Below are 14,371 nucleotides of genomic sequence, written 5' to 3'. Positions count from 1 at the left end.
AAACAAACTTGAGACCAAACCTGACTAACCAGCTTGTTAACAAATCAAATGCATTTAACCCGGTCCTTTAAAATTCATGGGCAATGAACAACACTGACAACTTAATCCAAAGGACATTACTGAAATAAACGTTTTTCAAAAATGCTTCTTTTGGGGTTATTTGTTTACATGGTATACAATGTTTTATTTGTAAATCCCCACTCTCGCAACCAGATCTTCTGGGGAGTCAGGCAGAGACAGGCCGGGGTAGCCGTTTTTCTGTGTCAAAATCCTTTGAGATTACATGGCCCCACGAGCTGTGCAGAGCCCCAAGTGGTCCTTTCCCCATCATGGACCATCATACAAGTGATCATTAGTGCATGGCAATGGAGTAGATACCTGAAAGTAATGAGCCTCCACCCATCTAACTAAGGAAACCATGCACCAACTGCCCCATAAGACATAGGGGATCATTACGTCTCCGCCGAGATCGGAGCTGACGGTCCACAGAAGGCCGCCAGAGCGCAGAACCCCCCGCCGGCCACATAATATACAACCAGCTGGGCCTGACGGCAATGTAACAGTGCAGTGGGTGCAGAAGCACCCGTCGCGCATTTCACTGCCCGTAAATCATGCAGTGAAATGCGCGACGAGGCTGTGCATGGGGGCCCCTGCACTGCCATTGCCAAGTGCATGGGCAGTGCAGGGGCCCGAGTCACTCATTCCGCAAGCCTTTTCCTGGCAGTGTAAACTGCCAGGGAAAGGCTGGAAGAATTGGACTCATTATACAGCGGGCAGCGCTGCTTGCAGCGCAGCTCAGTTGGATCAGAAACGCCGCCATTGCCAGGCTGTCTGGTGGCGGGAGCCTGGCGGTGGCGGAGTTTAATCCGTGGCGGTTCTCCCACGTACATGATACAGCAGTCTGCCAGCATGGCGGTCCAGGCCGCCATGTTCATTACGAGAGCCATAGGGCCTGACCATCATTTGTGATATAATTGTCAGTATAATATTAGTGAAATTAAGCAATTATATAGTATCCATACTGTGTTTTTATTGTTTTCGAATCTTCAACCCAAAGAATGATTTTCTGCTCCTCTGAGTTCCGTACCAGAGCCTTTTCTCCGGTGCAGTTCACCAGGCTCTGTAAATATACGTGCTTTAAGCTCTATTATTTTCTGTAGTTTATTGCCAGGTCTAGTTTCCTTTTGTCTGCAATTGTTACAGTACCCTCAAGTGTTTCTTTGAGAAGATCAGGCATAAATATATCGACTTTTACCAAAGATAGTAATGTTACATCTGATGACAATGGGTGCTTTCGGTTTCTGAACCGGGGTGTGACAAGGCGTAAGAGCGTTTTTTTTTTTTTTTTCGACTTTAACAGAAACCTCCATTTGTAAACGGTATCAAAAAGACAGCATGCAGTCTAATGATGGGCCACATAAAAGTAATATCATGAGACAACATCATAAATCAGCCTCCACACCAAGAAATATATATTTAAAGAGAACTAAGACATGGACTGAAGTACATAAGGGCCAGAGTAAGAGTTCTGATCCACCAAATCTGCTTGAGGAAGCCTGTCAACCTAGATGTGAGGAGACATAGCTCTTATGAGCAGAGTCCTGCTGGGCCAAAGAAAGTAAAAACAAAAGGCCAGGTCTGGCCATCAGTCACAACTGAGGCTGCGGAGGTCCAGAGGTCCCTTTGCCCACCTAGATGTTAATGTGGACGATCACGCATTCAGTAACAGATCACAAGCAATGGGGCTTATGTGTTTAAAGGGTGGGATGTCTCAGCATCTGCATTATGAGCTTCCTCGTCAGGAGGAAAAGGAGCTTTCCTTACAAGGCACTCCTGCCATTAAATCATGTCAACTCAACCTGGCTTGACACTTGGTCCAGAGTAGACAGAAGGGGCCCAGACCTCATGGTGCATGCATGTTCAGACACACCAATGTTGCATACATGAGCTACTAATAGAAGAGACATGGCATGATTGGGGATATCTTAGACTGAGCGAGCAGGAAAGGGATTGTGAAAAAGGCAGTTATTATACTTCTCCGAAGCTCACTGCACGATAACCCCTTTCTAAGCGCAGTACACTGGAATTTAAATGGTCATCAAATATACCCGTCATGTTACAGGTCAAGGGGTAAACGCTAACATCTAAGTGCATGCCTAATTCGCATGGTCAGGCTGAGCTCTCACCGAACCTAGCAGAAAGACCCACTGTGGAGAAGGCTGAAGAAAAGGCCAATGTACAACCCTTGCCACCTCTCACTATATCGGGCAAGACCACAGAATGCTGAAGGAATGGGGTATGGTCTGTAATTTATGGGTTGTTTAAAGAAACAGTCACCAGGCAGAATTTTTAATAGTACCCTGCTGTTGGAAACAGGGAAGGATTTGCTTCCGTCTACATAAAAAAAGTGAAAAAGTGCAGTCCTGCAACATTAAGAATGCAGGTTCAGGGGAGTAAGAACAGTGGGTTGACTCACAATTTGAAAACAGAGAAAATCTGATTATTTAAAAATAAAAACCCACAGAAAATTTAAAAAGCCAACAGGTCTTACCTGTAAGAAATCCTTCTTGGCTTTGCCCATTTTTTTAAAAATTGTTTTTAGCTATGCTGTAAAACGATGTGATTATGTGGCCACCGCGTTATTTTGTAGGCGAGTGTCCTAGTTCAACATGCATGCGCAGCTTACAAAAGGCTAATTTCTTTTAATTTACCAATCTGAGATAGGTAGGTAAATAAAGAACAAGTTACTTACCTTGGGTAACACCTGTTCTGGCAGACATACTCTAGTTACCTCCTTACCTTAGAATTTCCCCAAGTGTCAGTCTGGATCAGAAGATTTTTCTTGAGCAGTACCCCTGTGCGTCATTAGGTGGCATCGGTCAGCTCCGTCTCTGCATCATGCGCGCTGGCTAAGATGTTGCAGGACCTATATAGGCACCACCAACATCAGTTTCTTTCCACAACTTTCCATGCCAGAAGCACGGAACCATGAAGAACAAGGACCACTGGTACGTGAGAACTAGGGCCCTGCAAGGGAAGTCCCTGACCTTATTAATTTGCAGAGTAGGGAGGATGGTGGATCAATAATGGATCTGCAACTAGTATATGTCTCTACCAGATAAGGCATTACCGAAGGTAAGTAACTTTTTAATCTGACAGAGACTTCTAGTAGCAGATTGCTCACCTTAGAATAGATACCCAAGCAATGCCATTCCCTAGAGGAGGGGTTGCGAATGAAGATCATACTAGGAAGTCCTGCAGGACCCAACGGGCAAGGTACCTGTCCCTACAGACCTGACTGTCCAGCCAGTAGTGTTTGGTAAATGAGTGCAGGGATGCCCATGTTGCTGCCTGACAGATGTAAAGGACTCCAACTCCGTGTGCAGTAGTTGCAGCTGTCGCTCTGGTAGAATGAGTGTGCAAACCCTACGGGGGTTGCTTTTTAGCCAATGCAGAGAACAACCCATCTAGAGATGGTTCTCTTCTGCACTGCCTGACCTTCCTTCACACCCACATACCCAACAAAGAGCTGATCATCTAACCAAAATTCTTTGGTACGATCAAGGCAGAATGCCACGCTCTTTTTGGGCCCAGGCGGTGGAGTCTCTCCTTTCCCTTAGAAGGAGGGGGGAGGGACCGAAAGAGTAGGCAAGGTGATGTGTTGTCCTACATGAAAGGGCGTGACCACTTCTTACACAAAGGAAGCCCTGGTGCAAAAGCACCACTTTGTCAGGATAGATGGAATGGTAGGGTGGCTTAGATAACAATGCCTGTGGCTCACTCACCCTATGGGCTGTTTTGAATGTTAGACACCTGAGAGGACAGTTATGAAGCAGCTAGAAGGGAGCACACATTAAGAAAGTAAGAACGAGATTCAAATCCCATTGGGGCATTATGAATGGTGATGGAGCAAACATATGGGTAAAACCCTTAAGGAATCCACTAACCATAGAAGTTTTAAACAAAGAGGGCTGGTCAGGTAATCTCAGAAAAGTAGAGATAGCAGACAAATAAACTTTGAGGGTGCCCAAAGCAGAGTCCTGCTGGGCCAAAGAAAGTAAAAGCAAAAGGCCTTTGGAAAGGGGGGTAGAGAGGGGTCAGACTGGTCATGCCACAAATTTGTTCCATCGACAGGTGCATACCATTCTGGTAAAGGGACACCTGGCTGCCAAGATAATGTCACAGACTTCAGGCGACTGGACAGGTTCGGGTGGAGAACCCTCCCCTGCTGCTGCGACAGAAGATTCTTGTGAAGGGGCAGTCTGATGGGAGGATCGATGGCCATGCTCAATAGCTTGGGATACCAGTCTCTTCGAGCCCAGTCCTGTGCCACAAGGATCACTTAGGCCAGGTCATTCTTGATCTTCTTGAGAACTCTGGGCAGAAGTGTTATGGGTGGAAACGCGTACAGGAGAACTGAGCTCCCCCCTCTGGATGCAAAGTATCACCAAGCGAGTGCCACCTTGGAAAATCCAATGCACAGAACTGCTGACGTTGCGCATACTCTGCGGAGGCAAACAGATATAACCAAGGCACTCCTAACTGCTGAAAAAGACCTTGCACCATCTCCGGATAGAGACGCCATTCGTGATTGACCAGGCACTTATGGCGGAGTTCGTCCGCTCTGGCGTTTAGAGAGCACACCAGGTGTTGAACCACTAGGGAAATGCCATGATGTTCCGGCCATGTCCAGAGGCACAGAGCCTACTGACCACGACCCCACCCCACCCTGCGTGTTGTAATACCACATGGCGGTGGTGTCCGGTGGTGTCCGTGAACACCTACACTACTTTACCTTTGAGAGAGGGAAGGCTTTCAAAGCCAGTTTCATCACCCTGAGCTAAAAAAAGATTGATGTTGAGCCCAAACTGCACCAGAGATCAGAAGCATCTGATCTCCGCCTCTCCCATGTGACCGCACCAAATCCAGAAGTGGCGCTACTGTCCGATCCGGTTGGGGAAAGGAGAGGGATCTGCCTCTGACTCAATCTCAGTTCAAAAGTTACTACTGCAGCTCTTGCACAGTTCTCTCCAAGATCTGGTCCATGTCAGAGAGGTTCGCGCTCAGTGGAACTTCAGGTCCCATGGCAGAACCCGCAAGTGCCATCTGGCATGTGTCACTAACAGGATGCAGGAGGCCATAAGGCCCAGCAGCCTCCGAGTCATTCTCACCGAAATCCAAAATAGAGGATGAAACATCAGTATCATAGTCTGAATATCCTTGACTCATTGCTCAGGAGGATAAGCCCAAAACTGCACCTGTGAGGGAGTCAGGTGTGGAGTAGGACTGCACTTCGGCATGTTTATAGTGAACCCCAGTGAATGCAGGAGGTCGGCTGTAGTCTGGAGGGGGAGCCCACCATCAATAGAGAGTCGTCGAGGTAGGGGGAAGACTGAAACCCCCGACCTGCGCAGATGAGCTGTGGCCGCCGCCATCACTTTAGTCAACACCAGAGGGGCGCTGGTAAGGCCAAAGGGGAGCACGGTAAACTGAAAATGCTTCTGGCCTACCATAAAGCACAAGTAACATCTGCAAGCAGGCAGAACGGGAACATGGAAATAGGCGTCCTGCAAGTCCAATGCTACCATCCAGTCTACTGGGTCCAGGGCAGATAGAACCTGAGCCATAGTGAGCATTCTGAACTTCTCCTTCCAGGGGAAGAGATTGATGGACTGGAGATCTAGGATAAGGCGGAGGCCCTTGTCCTTTTTGGGCACCAGAAAGTAGCAGGTATAACCACCACAACCTTCTTCTGGCACAGGGACACTCTCAATGGCTCCCTTGGCAAAGACAGACAAAACCTCCTTGCAGAGAAGTGCCAAGTGATCCTCCGTCATCCGATTGTATGATGGTGAAATGGATGGAGGAGTAGTCTTGAAGGGGAGGGAGAATCCCCTTCGTACTATTTGCAAAACCCACCTAATGTGATGGACTGCCAGCTGGGCAGGTGATGACGAATCCTGCCTCCAACTGGTCCCTGGTGGGGAAGTGTCAGACTAGGAAGGTTTGGAGGCGTGGTAGGTGGCAGCGGACTAGCTAGACCACTGGTTCCCTGATCCACGAGGATGTTGGTTCCCGTGCTCCAGTCCACGCAGAGGCTGGGCAGCATGCGTGACATGGTGGCTGGAGGGAAACGGACGTGATGGGACACCCCTTTTGTAGCCACAAGAAGGGGTGAAAATCAGACTGTGGAGGATGAAAGGCAGCTGCGAGGCCCAAGAACCTGGCATAGCCGAGGAATCCTTAAAGCGGTAAAGCACAGTCTGCTTTGTCTCCGATGAGAAAGGTTCCATTAAAGGGCATGTGCATAAGGTGGACTGGACATCCCCTGAAAAGCCAGACATTCTCAAGCAAGCGTGGCACCTTAAGTCCACCATAAATTCAACCGATCTGCCTAGTCAGTCGTCGTATCCAACCCACATTGTATTGTGAACTTATCTGCATCCCTCCTGTCAGCAACAGCTTGGGAGAGAACGGCCCGGGTCTCCTCTGAGACCTGCGGCAGCACTTGTGCAACTGTGTCTCAGAAAGTAAGGGTGTAACAGCCCAAAAGGTACGCGGGATTCCCTATCGGGGGTGTGGAAAGGAATGTGCCTGGGGACATGGAGGTTTGGATACCCAAGCTCTCAGGGGTCGGGTGTTGCATCAAGAAAACTGGGTCATTTGGAGCTGGTCTATGGCGGCAGGCGATTGTCCTGTTCACAGGAGCCCCTGTGCTGGGTTTGGACCAAGCGTCCAGAAGCACATTAGTGAGGGCTTCAATAAAGGGCAAAAGGAGTTCAGTAGAAGACGTCCCAGGATGAAGCACCTTTTTCAGGAGGTTAGTCCTGACAGCCATCAAAAGCAGCTTGAGGCCCAGAACCTTGGCCGCTCTCCTCACCACCATAGAGTTAGACGCTCCTTCCTCCATAGCCACAGTAGGGGGGGGGGAAGCATGCCAGCATCCGGAGAAGTGTTCAGACTACTATACTCACACAGGCCCGGAACCCGAGGGGCCACTGTAAGCTCCGCGGAGTCCGAAGGTGCTCCAGTGGAATAAGAATGCCCAAAAATGAAGTGCAGGCCTCTCAGAACTTGAAGAGTTTGGATGGGGTTGCTCCGGCTCTTGGAAACTCAGGGAGGCCTGGTGCCGACACAGACACAGGCTCCGAGGACGTAGGCCTGGAATGATGTTCCTTTTTCCTCGTCACGTCGGCCGACTGAGGGGGTGAAGTTGAAGAACGTTTTTTTTTTCTTCGATGACTTCTTGTACCTCGACTTACCCAATCGTCCTGAGGACTTAGAATGGTACGACGTAGAATGGGGGCTCCATGACCATTCCCTGGACCTTCCTTTTGACAGAAACTGGGAGCAACGCAGAGCACGCGGCCGCAAGCAGCTTTAGGGACCGCTCCCTCAAAGCTTTTGGATTCATGGCCCGGCACTAGGAGCACGACTTCAGCTCCAAACACCACATGCACATGAGGTGCAGATCCTACATTGACATTACCCGATGACCGGATCCGCAAGGCTTGAACCCAGTCTTGTGTGATGACATTTCGATTTACCAGGAGTAAAAACGCTCAAAAATCTTCAACAAAACAGCGCTTGGCAGGTGCGGAAAGAAAAGAACTGACATCAGCACACCAAGGTGGCACCTATATAGCTCTTGAGAAGTCGTATCAGGCGTGCACGACGCAAACAGACACAGAGCCAACTGATGCCACCCAACGGCATGCAGGGGTACTGCTCGAGAAAAATCTCCAGATCCAGACTGACACATGGGGAAATTTTAAGGTAAGGAATCTGCATCTAGAAGTCTCTATCAGATAAACAAAACTAGTGCAAAAGTGCGTTTCTAAAACTTAGTGTAAAACCGTTTAAAAAAAAAAAAAGATGGATGATAAGGAGCAGGTTGGCAAGGAGGTGGGGGACAAATCAACACATCAGAGGGATAAGCAACTCAAGGGAGAGAACAAGGCGAAGTGGTGTGGGAGCAGAAGCACATGGGAAAACAGAGCAACACAAGTGCAGGTGTAGTGAGAGAAGCACATGGGCGAGAGAGACCGCAACATGGAGGTGGAGAAAAGCCCATCTGATGGAGAAAGCTGTAAAACACATGCACTTGAACCGAGTGCTTAAACAAAAACAAAAAGTAGCTCAATAACAGTGAGCAGAGGAAGCATAGAAACCAGCCCTTGAAAGAAAGGGTAAAATGGCAAAGAAAAGCCACCCTGCAGAAAGCAAGCAAATACAGTACAGCCAACCAAAGGTTGAAAACCCCTATTTGTTCTTAGTAAGCCCACAAGCTGGTGCTGTCTGATAGGCTCAACCTACAAATATTAAAAGAAAGTCCATTTTATCATCACTGTATTTATTTTTGTGCATCGACACTGGACGAACAAACATTGCCACAAATTGTCATTCTCCCACAGGTCTTTGTTTACAGGGGGTGTGAGCACAAATCTTCCATGTCGTCCTCGGTAATAAACCCCGGGAAAATCCAGAAGGTTTGTTTTCAGATTTCAACAGCTGTATATTTAGCTGGTGTACATATGTGCATAAGGCTCAGTATCGACTTTCCTCTTCCTCCGATAGTAGAGATGCTTTGCCCATTTTTCCATCACTAAACCATGTGATAGGCAGACTCAAATATTAAAAGCAACTTAGAAAAGGCACAGACAAATCCTCTATCACGAGTGTGCTTATGCTGGGGCCAAGAGCACAGATTTATGACAGATATTCACAATAAACACAGACAATTTCAATTTTTTTTTACTCTTGCAAATTCTTTTTAAGTGGATAAACTGAAAATCTGGCATGGATCCGGCCCTCATGTGCTTATATTGGATCCCTGTGTTCTACCCCAGTCATAGCAGTTTGTAGACGGCACCCACCTATTTCTCGATGGAGGATGTGGGTGACAAAGGGATGTGGGTTTTCAGCCAATCAAAAGCTTGGAAAGATGAAGAGAATCGAACTGACCTCATCCCCCATGTGGGGCTGGAACTCGAACTTCATGGGCGGGCAGAACACATTGTTGCTCATCTCCATCAGGCGTTGCTTGTCGCTGTTGGCATCCAGGTTGTCCACAGCGTGCTCCAGGGTCTCAAGCCCCTCGTGCTTTGACTGCTGGCAGTTGGACTCAGCAGAGAGGTAGGTGCGCAGTGCCCGGTTCAGGCTGGCGTGATAGCCCAGGTCACAGCACTGCAGGAATGAGAGATGGGAGAAAGATATGACACGTGCTACTGACTCCTAAATCCTTCTTCTAATGGAGGCGGTTGCCCCCTTCAACTCTTCTCAACCCTGTTTGGTACTTTTTTCCTATTTCGGCATCCTTCCACTTTACACGGATGCTGGCTGGGTATGAGAATATAATGGGATAATACCTACTGATGAGGTTTAAGGGCAGTGGTAGAGCCAGTCACATGACCTGTGACAGCCTCTCCCCCGTCCTTTCGGCAGCTCAAAATAATTCACCTTACCTTGATTCAACTCAGACTTCTTCTGCCCCAGCAGGTCTCTTTCATGAGACATTGATACGCTCCTCATCCCAAACTCTTGCTTTATCTTCATAGATTCTAACCTTTTTTAGGGTCGAGGGCAAAGCGCTCTGTCCCTGCTGTAATCTCTCTATGGGCTTGTAACCACGCCCATGAGTTTGGTTGGTTTGTGGGCTTCTCTTTTAAAATTTGCTTGCTTTCATTAGTGAAAGGCATGCATACGTCATGCCTCTTCCGGTGTTTAGCCCTCCTCCAGCGCACTGGCCAACTACTGAAAACATACGAGGCTCCGTGTTTTCCATATGGTTTCCGGACTACTTTTTTCTATTTATTCCCTATGCAGCTCGATCTCGCTGGTCAGTAGTCGAGCGCTTTACATCACATTGACCCGGTTACATGGATAATACTTTTGACTGGGAGCAAACTTCTGTTTTACCTATTATTTTCAATTTATGTGGCAAGAAATATCCAGTTCAGAGCATACAACGCAAATAGCTCTTAGTCGAGCAAACGCGAGACCCATTACATTGCAAATGCTTGTTCTCTTTGAAGCCTCTACTTTATTTCATTTATTTTCTCTGCTCTCGTTCTACTGTCAGGTCAACGTGAGATACTCACTCTTCCCCCATTTTAATTTTTGCAGCATTACTCGCTAAAACATTTATTCTTTCTTTTGATTACCCTGCCCTTTCTGCTCTGATCCTCCCACACAGAAGGTCTTTAGCCATCAGCTTATTTTTATCATCTACCTTTCCATGAGGTCCTTTTAGTCTAGCGTTTATTTATGGTGTGATTGTTCTCAATTCTGTAAATCAGAGCTTTCCTTTACTGCATAATCACAAGAGTTAGGATTATCCTAGAAGAAGAATTTTAAGAAAGACGAGCAGAGTATTTGAATCAGGAGTGTAGAAGACTAACTCTGATGTCTGGGTCCTGAAAGGACGCACATTGTGATGCCATGTTTGACATGGTCAGCTGGACTGTTCACATGGAGAACTGGGTCGAGACTGATTACCATATGGCTAGGTCGAAACTGGAATGGCAGGGCAAGCAAAAGAAATGATGGATTAAACCCAGATCTGTGACTGGGGGTGAATGTTTGATTAGTCCTGTTTTCCGTCTAGTATCTGTTATTTTTGGATGTTTCTGGCGTGGCTGTGGTAGCAACCCCAACATTTTCCAAAGGGGTAGTGATGCCAAGCTAATTTTTAATTTAGCATACTTAGAATACTAGTAATCAACTTCACTCCTAAGCCAAGGCATGCCAGGATTACTGCATGACATCCTAACCATCTAATGTTCAGTACAGATTGTGGGGCCTTACAGCTTTTTATGTACTTGGACTTTAATTCCTGGCCTCTGTTTTGGGGCCAACAACATTCATTAGGCACCAATAGTGCAGAATGTTGTTGACTTACAAGGTTGCCAGCACATCCAACCAGCCCCGGGCAATAGTTGGTGGTGGGTAACTTGCTGGGTGTGGTTCTGTAGTGTTACCATGCTATAATTTCATGTTTCTGTACTGATCCCACATTTCATGTCTGCTTTAGGTGCCAGCACTGGTTCCTGGAAGTGTCAGTTTCACATCCGACACCCGCAATGTCACCGACTGATGTTTAGGCCCCTGGAGTGATGCCTCAGTCGGATGTTTTTGTAGAGTGATGTCACATGAGTCAGGACACCATGGGTAGCGAGAGACCCGGCAGTCTACTTTGATCCACAATGTATACATCCAGACCCCACTGGAAGACAGAATTTTGCATAGATAAGACTATTAAAAATGTAGATTACATTTACACTAAATGTACCTTTCAACTCAAACCTAGGCTTTTACCTTTCATTATTATTTCAACAGAATAAAATCATACTGGAAATGTTTATAGTCCAATTTATTTCTAGTGCCTCTGTTTGGTATTATTATTCGCCAACTGAATAGCACTTATTTCAGAAACCACAAAGTCGGGGCTAAGCACGTGTCCACCTCAAAAGTAAACTCCAGTCTGCTTTTCGAATTTGAATGAGGAAAATGTACATATGATTTTTACCGAAGATTATTTTCTCACCTGTGGCCCATTCACAAGCCCACCAGGAATTTACTATGTGCTGGGATGCCAAGTCCACCCCAATCGGAGAGATGAAGGGAACGTGCCGGCCAGGGTTCCCACCTGTGACCTGCGAGGGCGACCCACCAAGCTATCCGACCTGTTATCAGAGAGATGTGTGGCGTGCGTGCCATAAACACCTTTTCAGCTAACGCAGCTTGGAAGAACACAGATCCCGAAACAAATACCCACTTCTGCACAACAACTGCTTACTGCGATCAACAAAATCCATGGGGGTGGGGAAAGGGAGAACCCTGGACTGCACGTTTCACCCGTTAAATATTTTACAATGGCAGGGAACGGCATATTCATAAAAAGTGTGTCAGTCGTCAGCCGCAGTGAGGTTAGATAAATGTTTGATGGGAAAGGTCTCTGGGGAAATCGCATTTTTAATCAGGATTTAATGATGGCGCATCGGAACACTTTCTTCCAGACGACCAGTTAACCTCTTTAGAGCCAACAGATCTGCATTTAGCACGCTCGCCGAGGACCAAAAAAAACAAATGGAGAGAAGGGCCGAGGCGGGGAAAGAAGAAAGAAAGCAAATAATAGAAAGAAACAATGGAGGAGAAGGGGGTTCGAAAGCAGGGCATCAGGGTACAGAGCACAGGCTCTGCTGTGCAGAGCATTACCTTGAGTTTGACACCTGGGTGCGGTGTTACACAAAGAGCCCCGGGACAACACGCGCTCGCACCCGCAGCATTTTGAGATTCTGAAAGTGGCACGCAGACGCTCGGCTAACCCTCTTGTAATGGAATTCACACATGTGCCAGCGCGATAAAGGAGCTTCTCTTATTTTAATGGGTGCAAGGCCTGCACATGAGCAAACCCTTTGCGCCCGAATTATACCACAGGTTGGGTCACGAGTCCAGAAAGCTGTTGGGAGGCGTTCCGACTGTTCCCCACATATGACGGGTTAGCGCAGCCCCGCGAGGTTGCCTCTTGGCGCAGATCCCCGCTGGCAGCGGCAGTCACATGCCGCACACGCCGGCAGGGGGATCCCTGCCCCTGGAGGGGAAGCCGATTCCATCGCCGTAAGTATAGGGCACAAGGACAGCTTCAAAAGGTCCCCCCACCTAGCACTAACGCTCTATTCCCAGTGCAGAGCTAGGGTCACATGCACTGTCCCCTACGCACCAGCCATGAAGCAAACGGGGGCGGCGCACCCTACAGGTAACACGGCCCCACTGGAGGGCGAGTCACTGCACTTGGGCCTGCGCAGGGCGTAGCTTTTCTATTGCTTAGAGCAGTGTTTCTAGAACTGTGTCACAACCCACGAGAGTCCTAGCAATAAATAAAGATGCATTTAAAGTCTGTATTTATCTTGTCACGCATTCTGCGCTTCAAAGCCAGGGCACGTCAGTCGGGCTGATTCTGACAAATTGCTGCTTTTTTTTTTATCATGGGAATTGAGGGTTAAAAACCCCTCTCACTTTTAAGTCTGAGAAAGAAAAGTGAAGTGAATTATGTGACAACTGTGCTGCGGTACAGTGAGTTTGAAAGGAAAGGCTGTAGATGTCATTTTTTTTGTAACACAGCAAATAAAATGTAAATACCTGTAAATTAACTCCACACATTTAACAGTTAGGAAAGCAAAAATGAAGCACTTTTGTTGTGATTCTGAAGTGCGATGGAAAGAGATTATAATATTATCAAAACAAATCAAGGCACTTTACTTGGTGATGCACAAATAATATTCACTGAAACCAGATTTTCTCACATCATCATGTGTGCAATATAGATCTATCAGTAATAACTGTATGCCTGTTCAAATTTAGTTGCCATTACAATGCAATGTGCTGTCTGTAAAGGACCGTGCGCTAACACACCATGGTTTAGTTACATTAAGAAAAAGAAAAAAAGAAAAAAAAATCGCCTGCCTCATGTCCACTGAAATTAGGTGGGCTGCAAAAGTTTCTTGATCTAAAAATTGGATTGCAGTTCTAAAAAGTTTGGGAAGCATTAGCTTATAGGGTTGGGAGGGTGCAGAAAGACCCCATCTAACCGGAAGTCATGGGTTCAAACCCCGATGGTTCCAGGAATAGCAGTTAGTTCTTCAGAAGTTTATCAAGTGAACTGCAATCAGTGTGCTAACAATAGTACAGGTTGGTTAACGCACTACCTAACGAGAATACCACTGGTGGTTTGACCCTTATAAATGGTTATTTTGACACTGAAATAAAGCTGGCCTCTGCAGGGCAGCTGCCTCATGATTGGTCATGTACCATGTGGAGAGGGTTAAACTTACGTCCATGAGATCCGACAAGTCATGTATGTAGTATTTGAAAACGCAGGCGTTGCTGGCCTCAAGCGTCAGCACGTACTCGTTCCTCGCCTTGATGGCCTTCAGCTTATTTTCTGTGTATTTTGCTTGGCGCTAAAAACGAAGAGAAAATATTTTTTTAAACCGTGCAAAAATCAACAAGGACTGTGTTGTTCATTTGATACATTTGGATAAAATGGGAGACCTGATGCTTTTCTGTTAACATTAAAAGACAAAGTAATCTACCTTTAACAGTAGGTCTGCTGAGCTAGCAATCCCAAACACTGTCTTTATGTATAAAACATTCTGTTTTGCAGAAAGGTCTATTTAGAGTTTGTTTGTCACCAAAGAGCACCCTTGTGATTTAGGATTGGTGCGTTTAGTATAAAAAGAGGTTCTGCTACTATGATGTGAACCAAGTTGCCAAGGAATTGGACGGCAAGTCAAAGGAGGATAACATTGACTGCTACTTATAAATAACCAGAAGGACACTTGTAACAAGCACTAGCAAAGCCAATAGGTAT

General features: G+C 46.9%; 1 protein-coding gene across 2 annotated transcripts in view; it reads right to left on the bottom strand.

Moving 5' to 3' along the window:
- Positions 1-14,371, bottom strand: part of SRGAP2 (SLIT-ROBO Rho GTPase activating protein 2) — a 488,054-nt gene that overhangs the window by 192,124 nt on the left and 281,559 nt on the right. For both annotated transcript variants that reach the window (XM_069238579.1, XM_069238580.1), the window contains 2 exons: positions 13,833-13,961; positions 8,965-9,186 (listed from right to left, as the gene is read on the bottom strand). In XM_069238579.1, coding sequence (XP_069094680.1) covers positions 8,965-9,186; positions 13,833-13,961 — 351 coding nt within the window. The remainder of the gene's footprint in view (positions 1-8,964; positions 9,187-13,832; positions 13,962-14,371) is intronic.

Source organism: Pleurodeles waltl, chromosome 6 (genome assembly GCF_031143425.1).
Source record: "Pleurodeles waltl isolate 20211129_DDA chromosome 6, aPleWal1.hap1.20221129, whole genome shotgun sequence".
NCBI lineage: Eukaryota > Metazoa > Chordata > Amphibia > Caudata > Salamandridae > Pleurodeles > Pleurodeles waltl.
The sequence above is the reverse complement of the archived record's forward strand: the minus strand, read 5'-3'. Positions and strand labels throughout refer to the sequence as shown.